The sequence below is a fragment of the Solanum tuberosum genome, unplaced genomic scaffold, assembly GCF_000226075.1.
Source record: "Solanum tuberosum cultivar DM 1-3 516 R44 unplaced genomic scaffold, SolTub_3.0 scf00228, whole genome shotgun sequence".
NCBI lineage: Eukaryota > Viridiplantae > Streptophyta > Magnoliopsida > Solanales > Solanaceae > Solanum > Solanum tuberosum.
The window spans coordinates 1,025,465-1,039,671 of NW_006239152.1; the positions used below are offsets into that span (position 1 = coordinate 1,025,465).

The 14,207-nt window shown below is 35.3% G+C and overlaps 1 protein-coding gene across 2 annotated transcripts; it reads right to left on the minus strand.

Annotated features, from left to right (window-relative positions):
• Positions 1 to 2,064: 2,064 nt before the first annotated feature.
• On the minus strand, positions 2,065 to 13,680 carry LOC102603545 (diacylglycerol kinase 1). Of its 2 annotated transcripts, XM_006356687.2 has the most exons (9): positions 13,504 to 13,680; positions 10,815 to 10,962; positions 8,483 to 10,006; positions 7,439 to 7,805; positions 7,205 to 7,281; positions 5,925 to 6,044; positions 5,568 to 5,732; positions 5,018 to 5,155; positions 2,065 to 2,441 (listed from the first exon to the last, which is right to left on the minus strand). In XM_006356687.2, exons 3-9 carry the CDS (start codon positions 9,683 to 9,685, stop codon positions 2,292 to 2,294), a joined length of 2,220 nt encoding a protein of 739 aa, XP_006356749.1. In that variant the 5' UTR covers positions 9,686 to 10,006; positions 10,815 to 10,962; positions 13,504 to 13,680; the 3' UTR covers positions 2,065 to 2,291. The 2 variants fall into 2 exon arrangements, with proteins under 2 accessions (XP_006356749.1, XP_006356748.1); XM_006356686.2 differs by lacking the exon at positions 10,815 to 10,962.
• Between the last annotated feature and the right edge of the window lie 527 nt (positions 13,681 to 14,207).

The following is a 14,207-nucleotide window of genomic DNA, read 5'->3' on the forward strand; positions in this document are numbered from 1 at the left end:
AGTAAAAAATTAACATCTATTTTTTTCAACCTACATTAAAAAAAAATGCAAAATATTACTGTGCAACAAAAGGAAAATATAAACGCCAATGAATTATTGTGCGAGTCCTTAAAACTCAATGAATAAGTAACTTTTTTTCAAATTAACATACAGGTTTAACAAGCAGATAAATCATCATACAAAATAAGAATTTTTTATAGTAAAAGAATCAATATGCAGTATGAGAAATACAATAAAAATAGTGAATTTGAAGTTATTCTTATATCTGCCGTTATGAATTAATTCGATCAATTTAATAGGTTTTTTTATTTTATTCTATAGAGAAATTATTTCATTTATCAAACAAGGACAAAAAAAACATTTGCAATAGGGTAACCACTCTTTAGAATTAAATAAAGGGAAAACGTCAAAAATACCCTTCAATTTTGATTTATTGGTTGTTTTTATCCTTGTTTTTACCCTTATCGTTAAAATGAAGTTATTCTTACCTCTGCCGTTATTATACTTATCATTTGTGCCTCTCTATGGACAAAAATCCCCAAATCCATCCAAATTAACTAGATTTTTTTTAAACGACTCATTCCCCATTTTAAACCCATGCCTCAACTCCTCTAAGACCCAATAAATTATGATTGAAGTGTTTGTTGTCTACCAAGTAATCGATATATATAAATGCTTTTTGATGTTCATAGTTCGCATGTATGATTTTATCAGTGCTTCAAAAAAATAACTTACCCCAAGGAAACTCCGCGTATCTACCACTCTCAACCAAGTCAGGATATCTTTTGAGAAAATGGGCAAGGGAAATGGGTTAAATGTCAACCAATGAATCAAAGTTGAGTGGTATTTTTTACTCTTTTTCCTTAAATAAAATACGAAAAAGGTTCAAAAATTTCCTCAACGTATTAAAAATAATTTTAAAATACCCTCCTTCTACCTATTCGATAAAAAATGTTCTTAATGTATAGTAATAGTTCTTAAATGTCCTTCTACCTATTGGATCAAAAATATCATTAACCTATTAAAAAAGATTCAAATTTACCCTTCTTCTATCTAAAAATATATTTATAAACTATTAAATACTACTTATATCATAGATTTTATTAATTAATATATATATATATATATATATATAATGTTTTAATAGTATCAAAATATATATTTAGCCTTCAAATTTGAATATTTAATTCATTTATACTTTTATTAGCATCTCAATTGTATTTTTTCCATTATCCAACAATTTGTCTTTCAAAACTACTGGGATTTTTGTATATGTTATGTCAAGTGATACTATATTTACACTCGGAAAAAATTCAACAAAAAAATATCTTTTTATGGCATACATAACGAAATTCTTCTTTCTTCATGGCTACGACAATGTTTTTATACAACATACATCCAGAATAATTTACATAATAGTTCATATATTTTATTTTAAGCAAATACTTCTATTAGGCAAGACAAACATTCAAACAAACAAGCAGGAATTTTTCAAAAAAATAATAATTTATACAAGTCAAAAGAAAACTATATAATTATCAAAATGCAGTAAAAAGAAACTTGACATATATAATTAGAATTAGGAAATATTTTTGAGTCATTTCTAATATGTTAAGGATTTTTATTTTTTTTGATCTAATAGGTAGAAGAAAAGGCAAATCTAAACCATTCCAATCAGTGGAAGGAGGCATTTCTGAACCATTTCTATTGCATCAAGAGCATTTTTGACCCAATAGGTTGAAGAAAGGGAAAATTAAATCCAATAGGTAGAAGAAGGGCATCTCTGAATTATTTCTAATACGTTAAGGGCATTTTTGAACCTTTTCAAAATAAAATAAGATGGCTGTTCGAGCTAGGAATCGAGCTCGCATTGCTTTCCACAAGAGCAAAAGCTGCACAGCAACTAGACCAGTGACCAAACGAGACTAAGTGTATGTGAGTGCCTGGTTATATATATATATATATATACACACATCTATATACAAAAAAAAACGTACCCCCCACAACTTCCACGAGGATCCGCCTCTGCGAAGAATAAAAGTTTTGATAACCTCAAACATGATATACAATCAAACATGCCGCTGCAAAATTTACCTCATTTTGAAGTCTTTACACTGTAGAGTTCACTGTAGGAACAAGCTTCAGCTAGAAGCATTCCAAGATTTTAGATATTTTACATATGTAGTAGACAAACCCATGCGATGAATCAAATAATTGTTTTAGTACACAAATGCTTACCCAGAGACTGTAGCAAACTAAAAGAGCAGCGTCCAATCTTGAAAAAATCACAGCTAAGACAGTCTGATTGCCATTTCTTGAAGCAGTGCCCGCTTCTGTGATGTATTAATTACTTGATTGGATTCTGCATTTTCAAGCACATCTGCAATTATGGCTGCTGCATGGCCCAGAGGTTCTTCTGCTGCTCTCTTCAGCATAAAGGCCTATAAAACACTAGTGTTAGATGTAACGATAACGCCTCAATCCCAATCTTAGCTGGAATTGACTGTATGAATCCATGTCACTCCATTTAAATCAAGTCATAGTCCAAAAGACAAGTGCCATATGTGTGTGGGGTACCAGCAGCAGTACTTGTTTAGTAATCTCAAATGTCACCACCAAACGAAAAAGGAGAAAAACACGGAACCAAGAGAATTGGACATTATGACAGGACTTTGGCAGAACATCATCTTAAAAAAAAACTAAAAGAAGAAGGGGAATGACAGAATCAAGAGAATACAACATAACGTGTGGACAAACATATGGAGATCCAATACTACTAACTCATATTATAAATTTTTAGTTGCCAACTCACAGAATGATAACTCGTTGCCTTGGAAAAGCATATGGAGATCTAAAGCACCACTAGAAGTTGCATATTATGTGTGGCTAGCGACAAAAACTCAACTTGACACAGGATGATCTGCAGGTTTTCAACTTTGCAAAAGGTGCTACCTTTATGGAATTTATCCAGAAACCATCAATAATTTGTTTTTGTACTGCCCTGTGTTGTCTCACAGCTGCAGGACCTATTTTCAAATATGCTGAGATAAAAATGGATATGTTGAGAAGCTGGTGTGGAAGGGGTATGTCAAAGGAGCAATAGAAATGGTGGAGAACTTCCCAGCCATTATTTGGCCATCTGGTGGACAATTTGGAAAGAGAGAAATGAAAGATGCTTAGAAGATACAAACCGGTTCTACACAGAAGCTAAATAACAACTGGCTTCTTTTTGGTGCAAAGAGGAATTGGTTGGTGATGCAGAATCTCTTACTTCCTGTGACCGTTTATCAAAGAACAAATAGCTTCTAGACCCACTAGAATCCATGCTGTTAAAATCGATGTGAAGGCTGGATTCCTTTTGTAATTATTTCAAGCGCGCATGCGCGTGCGCGCACACACACACATATACGATAATACTGACCTTTAAAAAAAACTAATAGCTTCGATACAGTAGGGACACAAAGCAGAAGAAATACAACAACAACATACCCAGTGTAATCCCACAAGTGGGGTTTGGGGAGGGTAGAGTGTACCCAGACCTTACCCCTACCTCGGAGATATAGATAGGTTTTTTCCGGATAGACCCTTGACTTGAAATAAAGTATTTTCAAACAGTTTAAAAAAGAGAATAATAAATGAGAACAGTAACAACAACGAAATGATGTGAAATGGGAGATGCACACAACATACATTGGAAAGAACAATAATGCCAAAAGAATAATGTGATAACCAAAGAACAAAAAAAACACAGGTGATAATCGAAATCGAAGAACAAGAAACTAACAGACTCGTGCTAATACCACTGCAAGAAAGAAGGTCCAAGTACTACCACCGATCCTATCCCACAAAAAAGTGAGAGAACTCTCAACTACCAACTAAACTTCTACCCTAATCCGCAACCTCCAAACTCTCTTATCTAATGTCACCTCGATAAGCTCAAGATGTGTCATGTCTTGTCTAATCACTTCCTCCAAATATTTATTCAGTTCCCGGCAGAAGAAATGAATGATAGAATTAATATTTCCCATTCCAACCACTTCCAACTCGCAAGAGCTCTTTACACCCATGATATTATGGTACTTATTAGTGAGTAATACAGACGGTCTCAGATCTAGGGGTGCTTATCAAGTGGTTCAGTTCAGTGTTGAGTGTTCACGCTTAACGGTTTGGCTTATCGGTTTTATGTGTTAAACTGTTACCAAAACAATAAGATATTGGTTTCTTTGATTCGGCTTAACGATTATCGATTGGGTTATTGGTTAATCGGTCAAGTAACTCACTTTAGCATTTCCACTAAAAATATGATCCTACAAATGGAGAGACAGACAAGCAAAAATTAAAGAATTGCTTGTCATGGCCATCATATGTGAGCTTGCTGCTAAGATCTTTTTTTAATGAGCATTTCCACTTCATACAAATGGAGGGACACAGTCATGCAAAAACTTTAAAAAATGCTAATCATAGTCATATAATAGGTTGCTTAATTTGGAGACCATAGACAAATGAAGAGTCATGTCCCACAGAATTTAAAATACACCCAAACATAATAAAAATGAAACAGAACAAAAATGTGATATGGGAGAAATAAATTTTCTCAATACTTGTGCATATCACAAAAGTTGTTAAAATGGATACTTAAGTTGTTCTATGGGAAGCAACTGAAATTCTAATTAAAAAAAGAAAATGCTCGATATAGAGAATGTTAAATGGGCCAAAAAAAACAGTAATATGGTGTTTATTTAGCCAAGATGATTTTATATAATCACGGGTAATATTGTAAATTCGTTTGAATTAACGAGTTATACGATATAAAAATTAGACAATTCATCCCGAACCGATAACCCGTTTTTAATATTCTAAACCACCTCCAAACCGTTAATCTGATATCCCAATACCAATAATGCAATAACAATTTTTTGGTTGGGTTATCAGTTTCGGTTCGGTTTGAACACCCCTACTCAGATCCATGCTTCAGGGAACAAAAATTTAAGCACTGTTGAATTTTAAGGAGGAAGACCTGTCCATGATGTGTTATGGTCAATGTACAGGGTTGCTGATTCCAAGGTTCTCCATCTACTTGAACAGGAAATGCAGCAAAAAGTTGAATTTTTATCACTTGTCCTTGTGCAAGCCTCCGAGCTTTGGAAAGCCCAACCTGATTGCAACAACAATGCTCTTATCACAGAAGTTAAGCATTTAAAAGCAACTGAAAGATCAAATAAACCATAATGAAAATGTCCCAGAAACAATTGAATTTGTCTAATCAGATTAAAACAATAGCAGTTGATCACAGTTCAAAATATAACCCATCAAGAAACAATGATCCATCTGTTGCTCCTTCACCGTTTACTTACGCCTTAACTATATCTGCAACAACTCTTGCCATAGAATTACTGGACTACAAGATATCATTATTGATCAGATACCACACTGGGATATGAACACAAAATAGCAGTTAAGTGATTAACATCACTAAAAACAGTATTGAAACATCTCCAGGAAACAAAGCTTTAAAATGATTATTATTCACTACATTAACATCATCTCTGGAATAGCCTAAAATATACCTGCAGCTTCCCCAGATGCCAGGTACCAGAAATGCTAACAACCTCCAGCATCTTATCGTGCATGGATTGAGGATCAAGATTATCATAGCTCTCATCTTCATTCTGCCACAAGTCTACTCCGCCCATGTAGCTCCCTATATTAGCGACAAGAACACCTTCTGCATCCTAGAAACAGAAGGAGCGTGACATTTCACATCTGATCAATTAACTAGTAGTTGTATATTAAGTAATCTCCAGACAAGAAAACTGACTGTGGATATATAACAAAAAGTGAGCATGTAAAATGACTTAAAAGTAAACAAAAAGAAACATATGAACTTTTCACAAGAATTTTGCAGCTTTGCATTTGACAGATACCTCAGGAACCTCAATCTCAACACCATCAACCTCCACACGAACTTGCCATGGGAAATCTGCAAACGTCCTATCCATGATACTCTTGGCGCCTTCTCTGGCATAAAGAACTTTGTTCATGAACTGCAAAAGTGTCCCCAAATATTTTCAGCATGGACAGAAATACACATAGATACATAAATGACTTAAGTAATCAATAAACATTATCCCCCTACATGAATCAAACAATCATGAACCTCAACCTCTAAGCGGTCGTTTGGTAAAGAGACAAGTTATGCACGGATGAGTTATATCTTGCTGAATATTTAGTTTGATGTATTACACATTAGTATATAATATATAATTTAGACTATTTGTTTACTTTTAAACAACATAAAACTTTCTTACTGCGATGAGGGTTAGTTTGGTCATTTTAGCATTTTAATCCATATGTTATGTAATAACCACATTCTTATTCCACATTCTATCCACATAAAATAATGCACACATTCCCGCATAACCTATAAGGGGTCATTTGGTAGAGTGTATAAGAATAATGCTAAATAGAATGTATTAGTAATACTTGCATTAATTATGCAAAGATTACTTCTTATGCATTGTTTGGTTTGGTCTATTAAAAATAGCATGCATTGCATAATTTTTTTATTTTTTTTTGATAACCGAGAAATCCATCTGTGACCCACCCTTTGGACCAATCACAGCCTTCTAAACTCGGTGGATAATGGGCCCGCCCTTTTACCCTTCTCCATTTAAATACCGGGCTTCACTTTGCATGGTGTGGGGCTTGAACTTGCGACCTAAGCCACAAATCCTCCACCTTTTGCCACTCGAGCTAGGCCTTTTTGGCCATTGCATAATTTATTTTTAAAATACTTATTTACAAAAATACCCTCCACAAATATGGTGAAAAAGGTGTAAAAAAGTTTTGAGGGGCAATTGGGTCTTTAAGCATGCTAATTCATGCATTGAATCCCATTGCATTACTAATACCATGGATTTCCATGTATTTGTAATACATTCTCTCTACGTTCCAAGATAGGGGTACGGCCTGCTACACACTACCCTTTCCAGACCCAACTTGTGGGGTTACACTGGGTATATTGTTGTTGTTGTTGTTATGATGACGACACGAGTTTTACTAAAATGTAGAAACATAGTCGATGAAGATTCATGTAGTTGACCCCAACTTAATTGGAATAAAGGCATAGTTATCATATCAAACCTACCAACCAAATTGTCATGCTTCATATTCTCCACTTAAAACGAAAAGATATCTGCATTACCTGATTGTAAAACTTTTCGGGGTTCTCCTCCCTCATATTATGGATTTCTAATGCAACCTTTGCATCGCAACCAACACCTGAATATCACTTGAACAGCATTCATCAAATTCTATATCAAAGAAAGTGAGAAACTCACTCAATATTTCCAAGCAAAACATTCAACATTTTTTTATGTCACTGGAGATGATTTAGATATCACTATTATATATGACATGAAAAGACAAGTCAACATACCAAGGTAATTGTTCAAGAACTTTGGAGGTTGAAGCAGCTCTCCCTGTTGATTTAAGACTGAAACTTTCCAACGATCAAGAATGGTTACCGCAGCTTGTTCGATATCATGCAAAAGTGTGCAAAGACCTCCTTGCCTCTCAACTGAACCCAAGCCACCACCCCAGGAAAGAACTCGAGCCAAATCATTTCCCGTCCCAGCAGGAAGTATTGCTACTGGTGGGGGTGAAACAAAGTTCTGTTTATCTATAGCATTCAAAACCCAACCAACAGTTCCATCTCCTCCACAAACGAGAATCCGGAAGTGAGGGACCCTTCTGAATAGATAAAGACCTATTTCGGGTCCTTCTGTTGAGCTCAACTCAAAGACCTAATTAGCATATCCATGCAACATCAGATAATGACACTCATGGACATCAAATTGTCGAATCTACTGAAAGGTAAACAACACAATGAAAGCTAATAGTAAAATAATAAATCACCTTCCATGATATTCATTACAATTGGACCTATAGTCAAGCTGGCATAATAAGTAGAACTCAGGAATTAGCTATTTTACATTAGAACTCTGTAAAACGGGAAAACTAAACTTCTTTCTATTTTAATTCTCTCCCTTTGACTTGATAGATGCCTGTGTAAGTCAAATTTTACAATCTTCATGTCAATTCAACTGAAAATGAAGATTGACGTGTCTCCTGTGACAAATGCCTTATATTATACCAGTCGGGTAAAACATCAGCCTATTTGTCTATAGGTGAAATGTAAAATTATCATTGAAATGTGTTCAAACAGCTATCCTAATAATGTATATGTGATATGACCGACGCCCAATGGCCCGCGGTTCATAAGCTTCTTTTATTGATATGGTAAACCCTAACTTTGTAGCTAAGTCATATCCCATGGTAGTAACATTTCTTTATCTGTAAGTAACTGTTCTACTGATTCACAAATCTTCATACATACATAGATAGAGGGCGAACAAATTTCAATGTAGTCGTGCCAAAAGAGAAGTGACTAGCTAAGAGATGTTGCTCTAAATGACCTGACCTGCACAGGATTTAACAAAATGTTCAATCGCTGCCTAAGTGAATCTCCTCGCTGAGCTCCACTTTTCTTGTTTAGGAAAACTAGCAGAGGCCTAGCATCTGGAGGCAAATCAGTCAATTCATATTTCTGTTTCATCCGTATTAACTGAGACTCATCCTTCTGATTGATAGAAGAACTCCTCTTGAAGCTGGGTATAGATACCAGCTTTTGCAGAACACTTCCTTGATGCTGATCTACACTCTCTCTCTGTATACCACCATTATAATTTTCCTCTTCTCTGTGAGTATCATTTACTTGAAAAGTATCTGTGGTGCTTTCAGTGGAGGTGTTACCAATAGTGTCACCATTGCCTGTGTCCGCAGAGACCACATTTCCATTTTTTTTGTTATTGTGTTTGTGTTTATATTTCTTGCTTTGACTTCTAATACTAGCACGTACTGAAGATGCAATCTCATTGGCTCCTTGTGTGATGGAACTAAGTAGTCCACCAGAGGATGTCCTAGTTAACTCTTTAATATGAAGAGGCGATAAAATAAGCCTTCTAAAAGGGCCCAAGTCACAAATATCACCTGTTTCATTGAACATATTAGCATGGCAATCAACGTGAACCAGGCGCTGACACCATAAGCAGCACCATACAGGGGAACCCCCAAGAAATGAACTGCTGCACGGCTCTTCACAGTAGCTGCAGAAACAGGATTCATCTGGTTGATCTGCTACCTCTGTCCACCGAACTGCCCACTGATGTACCACGTGCTTATATCCAAACATTGATACACATTTGCAATCCTTAAGAGCACTCGATGAGCAACTAAGATGAGCTGCTGCACCACAACTGTTGCAGCAATTAAAAAAACTCTCTGATGCCACCATCGGTCCAAGAGTTTGAGATGGAGACATAGACTGTAAGCAGACACAGCAATTTAAACTTTTTCCTCGAGATATGGATTCCAGAGTCCAAGTATGAGGAGCTACAGGGACCTTATACTTGGCTTTCGGGTTTTTCTTTGACCTAGCTATGGCTTTCATCCAACTAATGTTTACGTTCCTTCTCCATTGGAAAGCTGTATAAAAGATAGTGAGAATTCCAACTAAACTAGCAATGAAAAAGGAGAGAATTAAGAACCACGATTGAGCCATCTCGGAGGAATTTTTCCTGATCCAGCTAGGAAGCGGAAACTCTAATTCTCGATAGTCTTCCATTTCCTAATTATATTCCCATAATGTTCACAAACATCTGCAGAGCATATCCTAAAGTAACAAATCAACAGCCAGAAAGGGCATTAACCTAACATATATAACTGCATCGTGCAACTTCTACTGAAGAAACCATTTGAAGCCCCAGAAGCTGGTTATGAGTCCCCTGAGGTCGGTTACCTTGTTTCCCCAATAATCACATATGTTCCAGTGAAGTACTCAGGTAATGGTGGTTGTACACTCCAAACTTGCAATTCTGCTCATTTTGTTTGCCCTCTCAGAGGGCTGCAAACTTTTCGACGAGGGTACCAAAGCCAAAAAAGTACCCTGCAATAAGGAAAAGGATTACAACAACAACAACAAACCCAGTAAATTTCACTTTGTGGGGTCAGGGGAGGGTAGAGTGTACACCTTACCACTACCTCTCTGAGGTAGTGAGGTTGTTCCCGAAAGACTCTCGGCTCAAGCAAATCAGAGCTGTAATTAAAAGATAAACATGACTAATAGCAGAGTAGTGTGAAGCATATATGCAAGGAACCATGATATCAAAAACAAGGTGCAATCACCTAAACACAGCAAACCACATATGCTAATCAAACCAACACCAAAGACTACATGAATATGCTAAAACTACAATCAACACATAGCTCCATCCATCCAAAGACCGGAATAGGCTAGTAATAAGAACACCTCTCAAGTCTCAACTACCTACTAATCTTCTACTCTTATCTGCTACCTCCATACCCTCCTATCTAAGGTCATGTCCTCGATAAGCTGCAAATGTGTCATATCCTACCTAATCACGTCTCCTCAATACGTCTTTGGCCTACATCTATCTCTCCTCGCACCCACAATATCAAGCCTCCCGCACCTGCTTATTGGGGCATCTGCACATCTCCTCTTCACATACCCAAACCATCTCAGTCTCCCTTCCCTTATCTTGTCCACCACAGAGGTCATTTCCACTTTCGTGGAAATCCTCATTCCTAATTCTACTACTCCTAGTATGCCCACACATCCATCTCAACATCTTCATTTTCGCCACTTGCATCTTCTGAACATGGAAATTCGTGATTGGCCAACACCCTACCCCATACAACAAAAGTCAGTCTAGCCGCTACTCTATAAAACTTACCTTTAAACTTTGATGGTACCTTCTTGTCACACAAAATGTTGGATGCAAGTCTCCACTTCATTCATGCTTGATCTCCCTATTCCCTTGGATCAAAGACCTCAGATACTCAAATATTTCTCTCTTGGGGATAACTTGAGCATCAACCTCACTAGGAAATAAATAAGGGTAATAAGGAAAGAAATTAAACAAGGAAAAAAATATAGTTTTAATATGGCAACAAACAAAAGGGATAAGAAAAGGGACATATGAAGGAAATCAAACTAAGGAAGTAACAACTAATGTAATTATAAAGGGAAATAACTCATATGAAAAGACACAAGGAATAACTTGTAGTACTCCCAGTGGAGTTTCCATGTTGTCATGCCTCATTTTCCTTGCGAAAGGACGGGCTAAGAAATGTCACAACTCTTTTAGAGGTTTAACAGAGAAGAGTCACCCCCTAACATGCTAAGGTACATTATGGCACCATTTACTACTACTAATTGCAATTAACTTTGTTTTCAGCCTCACCATACCTTGAGCTCATATGCTTGTACACTTTGCTTTAATTTAACTTTATGTGTTGTTGATTATCATTTATTTTACTCCCTCACATTCAATTCGCCACCAAAATTATGTGGTATACATTTTACAAACAATTTCTTTTCTTTTGTGAGATGCTATAATTCATGGGGATCGTCTAGAACATGTTGTATGGAATAGAGAATAATCAAAGGATGGATTTTCTTGTACACGATGTTGGGGGCTTATCACTCCGGGACTACCATTATTGTTCATCACCTCGGCATTTGGAATTATTTCTGGTAATTTTTATTAATTTGATGCTTCACAAACAAGGTAAGTCTCTTGATCTTCACAACTTTTACTTCCCTTTATGCGTAGTTGTATTTGTAGATTAACTTCTTTTTGATACATTTTTATGTCACTCGTACCAACTGGCATGTCTCATTTCCTTGTGAAAGACGGGTCAGGACATGTGACAACTTTTTTAAAAATTTAAAAGAGAAGAGTCTCCACCTAACAAGTTAAGGTGTGTTAGGGCACCATTACGAATAATTGCAATTAACTCTATTTAATTAGTCTACATCACCAAAGATCGGGTAAGGGTTCAAATTACCTAAAAAAGAAGGTGTTAATCACCTTTCGAGGTCAACAACTATGGGTCTAGTTCGGATTTAGAACTATGTGGAATAACTGATTAAGAAGACAAAATACACAAATATGTTAAGTCAAATTTTGAAAATAAAGTAAAACAACTTGAAGCAAGAATTAAACATGTCTTTTTAAAAAATTTGATAAATAATCCCCCAAGTTCTTGCAACATCCCCTCCCTTTGGATTACAACCGGATAGGAAGTACTCTCTCTGTTTCAATTTGTTTGTCTGGTTTTGACTTGACATGGAGTTTAAGAAAGTAAAGAAGATTTTGGCTCTTGTTGTCGTAAACATAAGATACCAGAATGTACCGGTACCAAAATGTCATTTAATCATGTGATCTTAAACATGTTAGAATTAAAGAGCGCTAAAAAAGGAAAGAGACATTCTTTTTGAAACGGATTAAAAAGGAAAGTGGACAAACAAATTGAAATGGAAGGAGTATTTTATTACTGCCTCCCTTCCAAAAAGAAAGATCGATTTCAGAGTATGAGCTAAAAGAATCTACTTTTGGTTTCACTATGGACATTGATTTTCACAATATAATTTAGAGATAAGGGTCTGAAAAATACTCCAACTTTGATCGGATTTGCTGTTGCGATACTAAACTTTCATAAGGACCTATTACCTCCCTAGACTATTTAATACCGTATTTTTTACCCCCTGAACTATTTAATAGTGTATTTTAAAGTTAATATGTGCCCACGTGGACACATTACTATTTATAATTTTGCATTATTTTTTATGTCCACGTGGGCAAATATATATGTTTAAAATACGGTATTAAATAGTCTAGGAAGGTAATAGGTCCTCATGAAAGTTTAGTATCGCAACAGCAAATCCGACCAAAGTTGAGATATTTTTCAGACCCTTATTCCTATATTTTATAAGTAAAAGTTAAAAATTACACAAATTTCTACAAAATCACAACTTTATCATAATATAAAGTATTCAGAAGATGTTTGAATAAATCATAGTGAAACAAATACTTATTAGTTTTCTTCCTGAAACAGTAAGTACGATATAGATCCATGTTTATGTGTGTGTCACAAACCAACGGATACATCCATGGCACTGCATAGTGTGTTACAGTTGAAACATATTTGCAAACCCCAACCACCATCACCACCGACGCGAAACGGGAAAAAGTGAAGGCCAAAAAATTTATGATCTTCAGTATTTCTCATTCATAATTCTAAGTGCTATACTTGCTTCTCTAATCAAATCAAGTCATAACGAAAAAATATAACTTCAAAAAAACATATACCAATTGATCAAGCGGAAAGATAGTAGCATCACCTAAAAAGGTATCAATCAAACCAACCCTCAATGACAGACAAAAACGTTCAGATTATATCATTTTCCATAGAACCAGAGTTCCTCGAAATTACTTTAATCTCAACACTGATAAAAGTTTGCAACCAAAGCCAGAAAAGGATATAGGATAAAAATAAAAAGAGAAAATTGAGTAAACACATTGCGATGCTTAACCAATATATATATGTGATCACAAATCGCAAGAGGAAATGCCATACCAACAACATGTCAATCGTAGCGGCTTCACCAAATGAACAAAATAAGAAGAGATCGAGTTATGTTTTTTATCTCACTTGTCGCTGCAAAACCCTAGCTGGTGAAGAATCAAAGCAAAAGTGAAGTGAAGCAAAGCAAAAAAGCAAATCTGCACTGTTTTATGCTGCTTTCAGCAAATTGAGGATTTAAAACATACATAAATATAAACAACAATTAGGGCCGTTTGGTTACCGCATAAGTTGCATTTTATCCATGTATAAAAAGTTGCATTACTTTTACCATGTTTGGTAGAATTTTATTATTTTTTTAGGTGGAAAAGTCAACATAACTTATACCATGTTTGGTTGGTAGAATTCTAAATATTGTATAAAAGTTATTCATGTGTTAATTTTATACGTGTTTGGTTGTGTTTTTTGTAGTCCTACATAATTAATACCAACATAACTTATAAGGGAATCTATGTATAAGTTATGCAGGGTAAAAGGTGGAATAAGTTATACAGGTATTAGTTATACATGTATTAAAATAGTAAATTACACATTTACCCTTATTGATTTATTTTTAATTATTTTCATTGAAAATGTTATCCAACTATGCTATTTTTCTAACTTTTTTTTAATACACGAACAACTTTTTTTTTTCTGTTTTCATTTGAAATCCAAATGTAATATTTTATTAATATTACAAATTGAATTGTATATAGCGT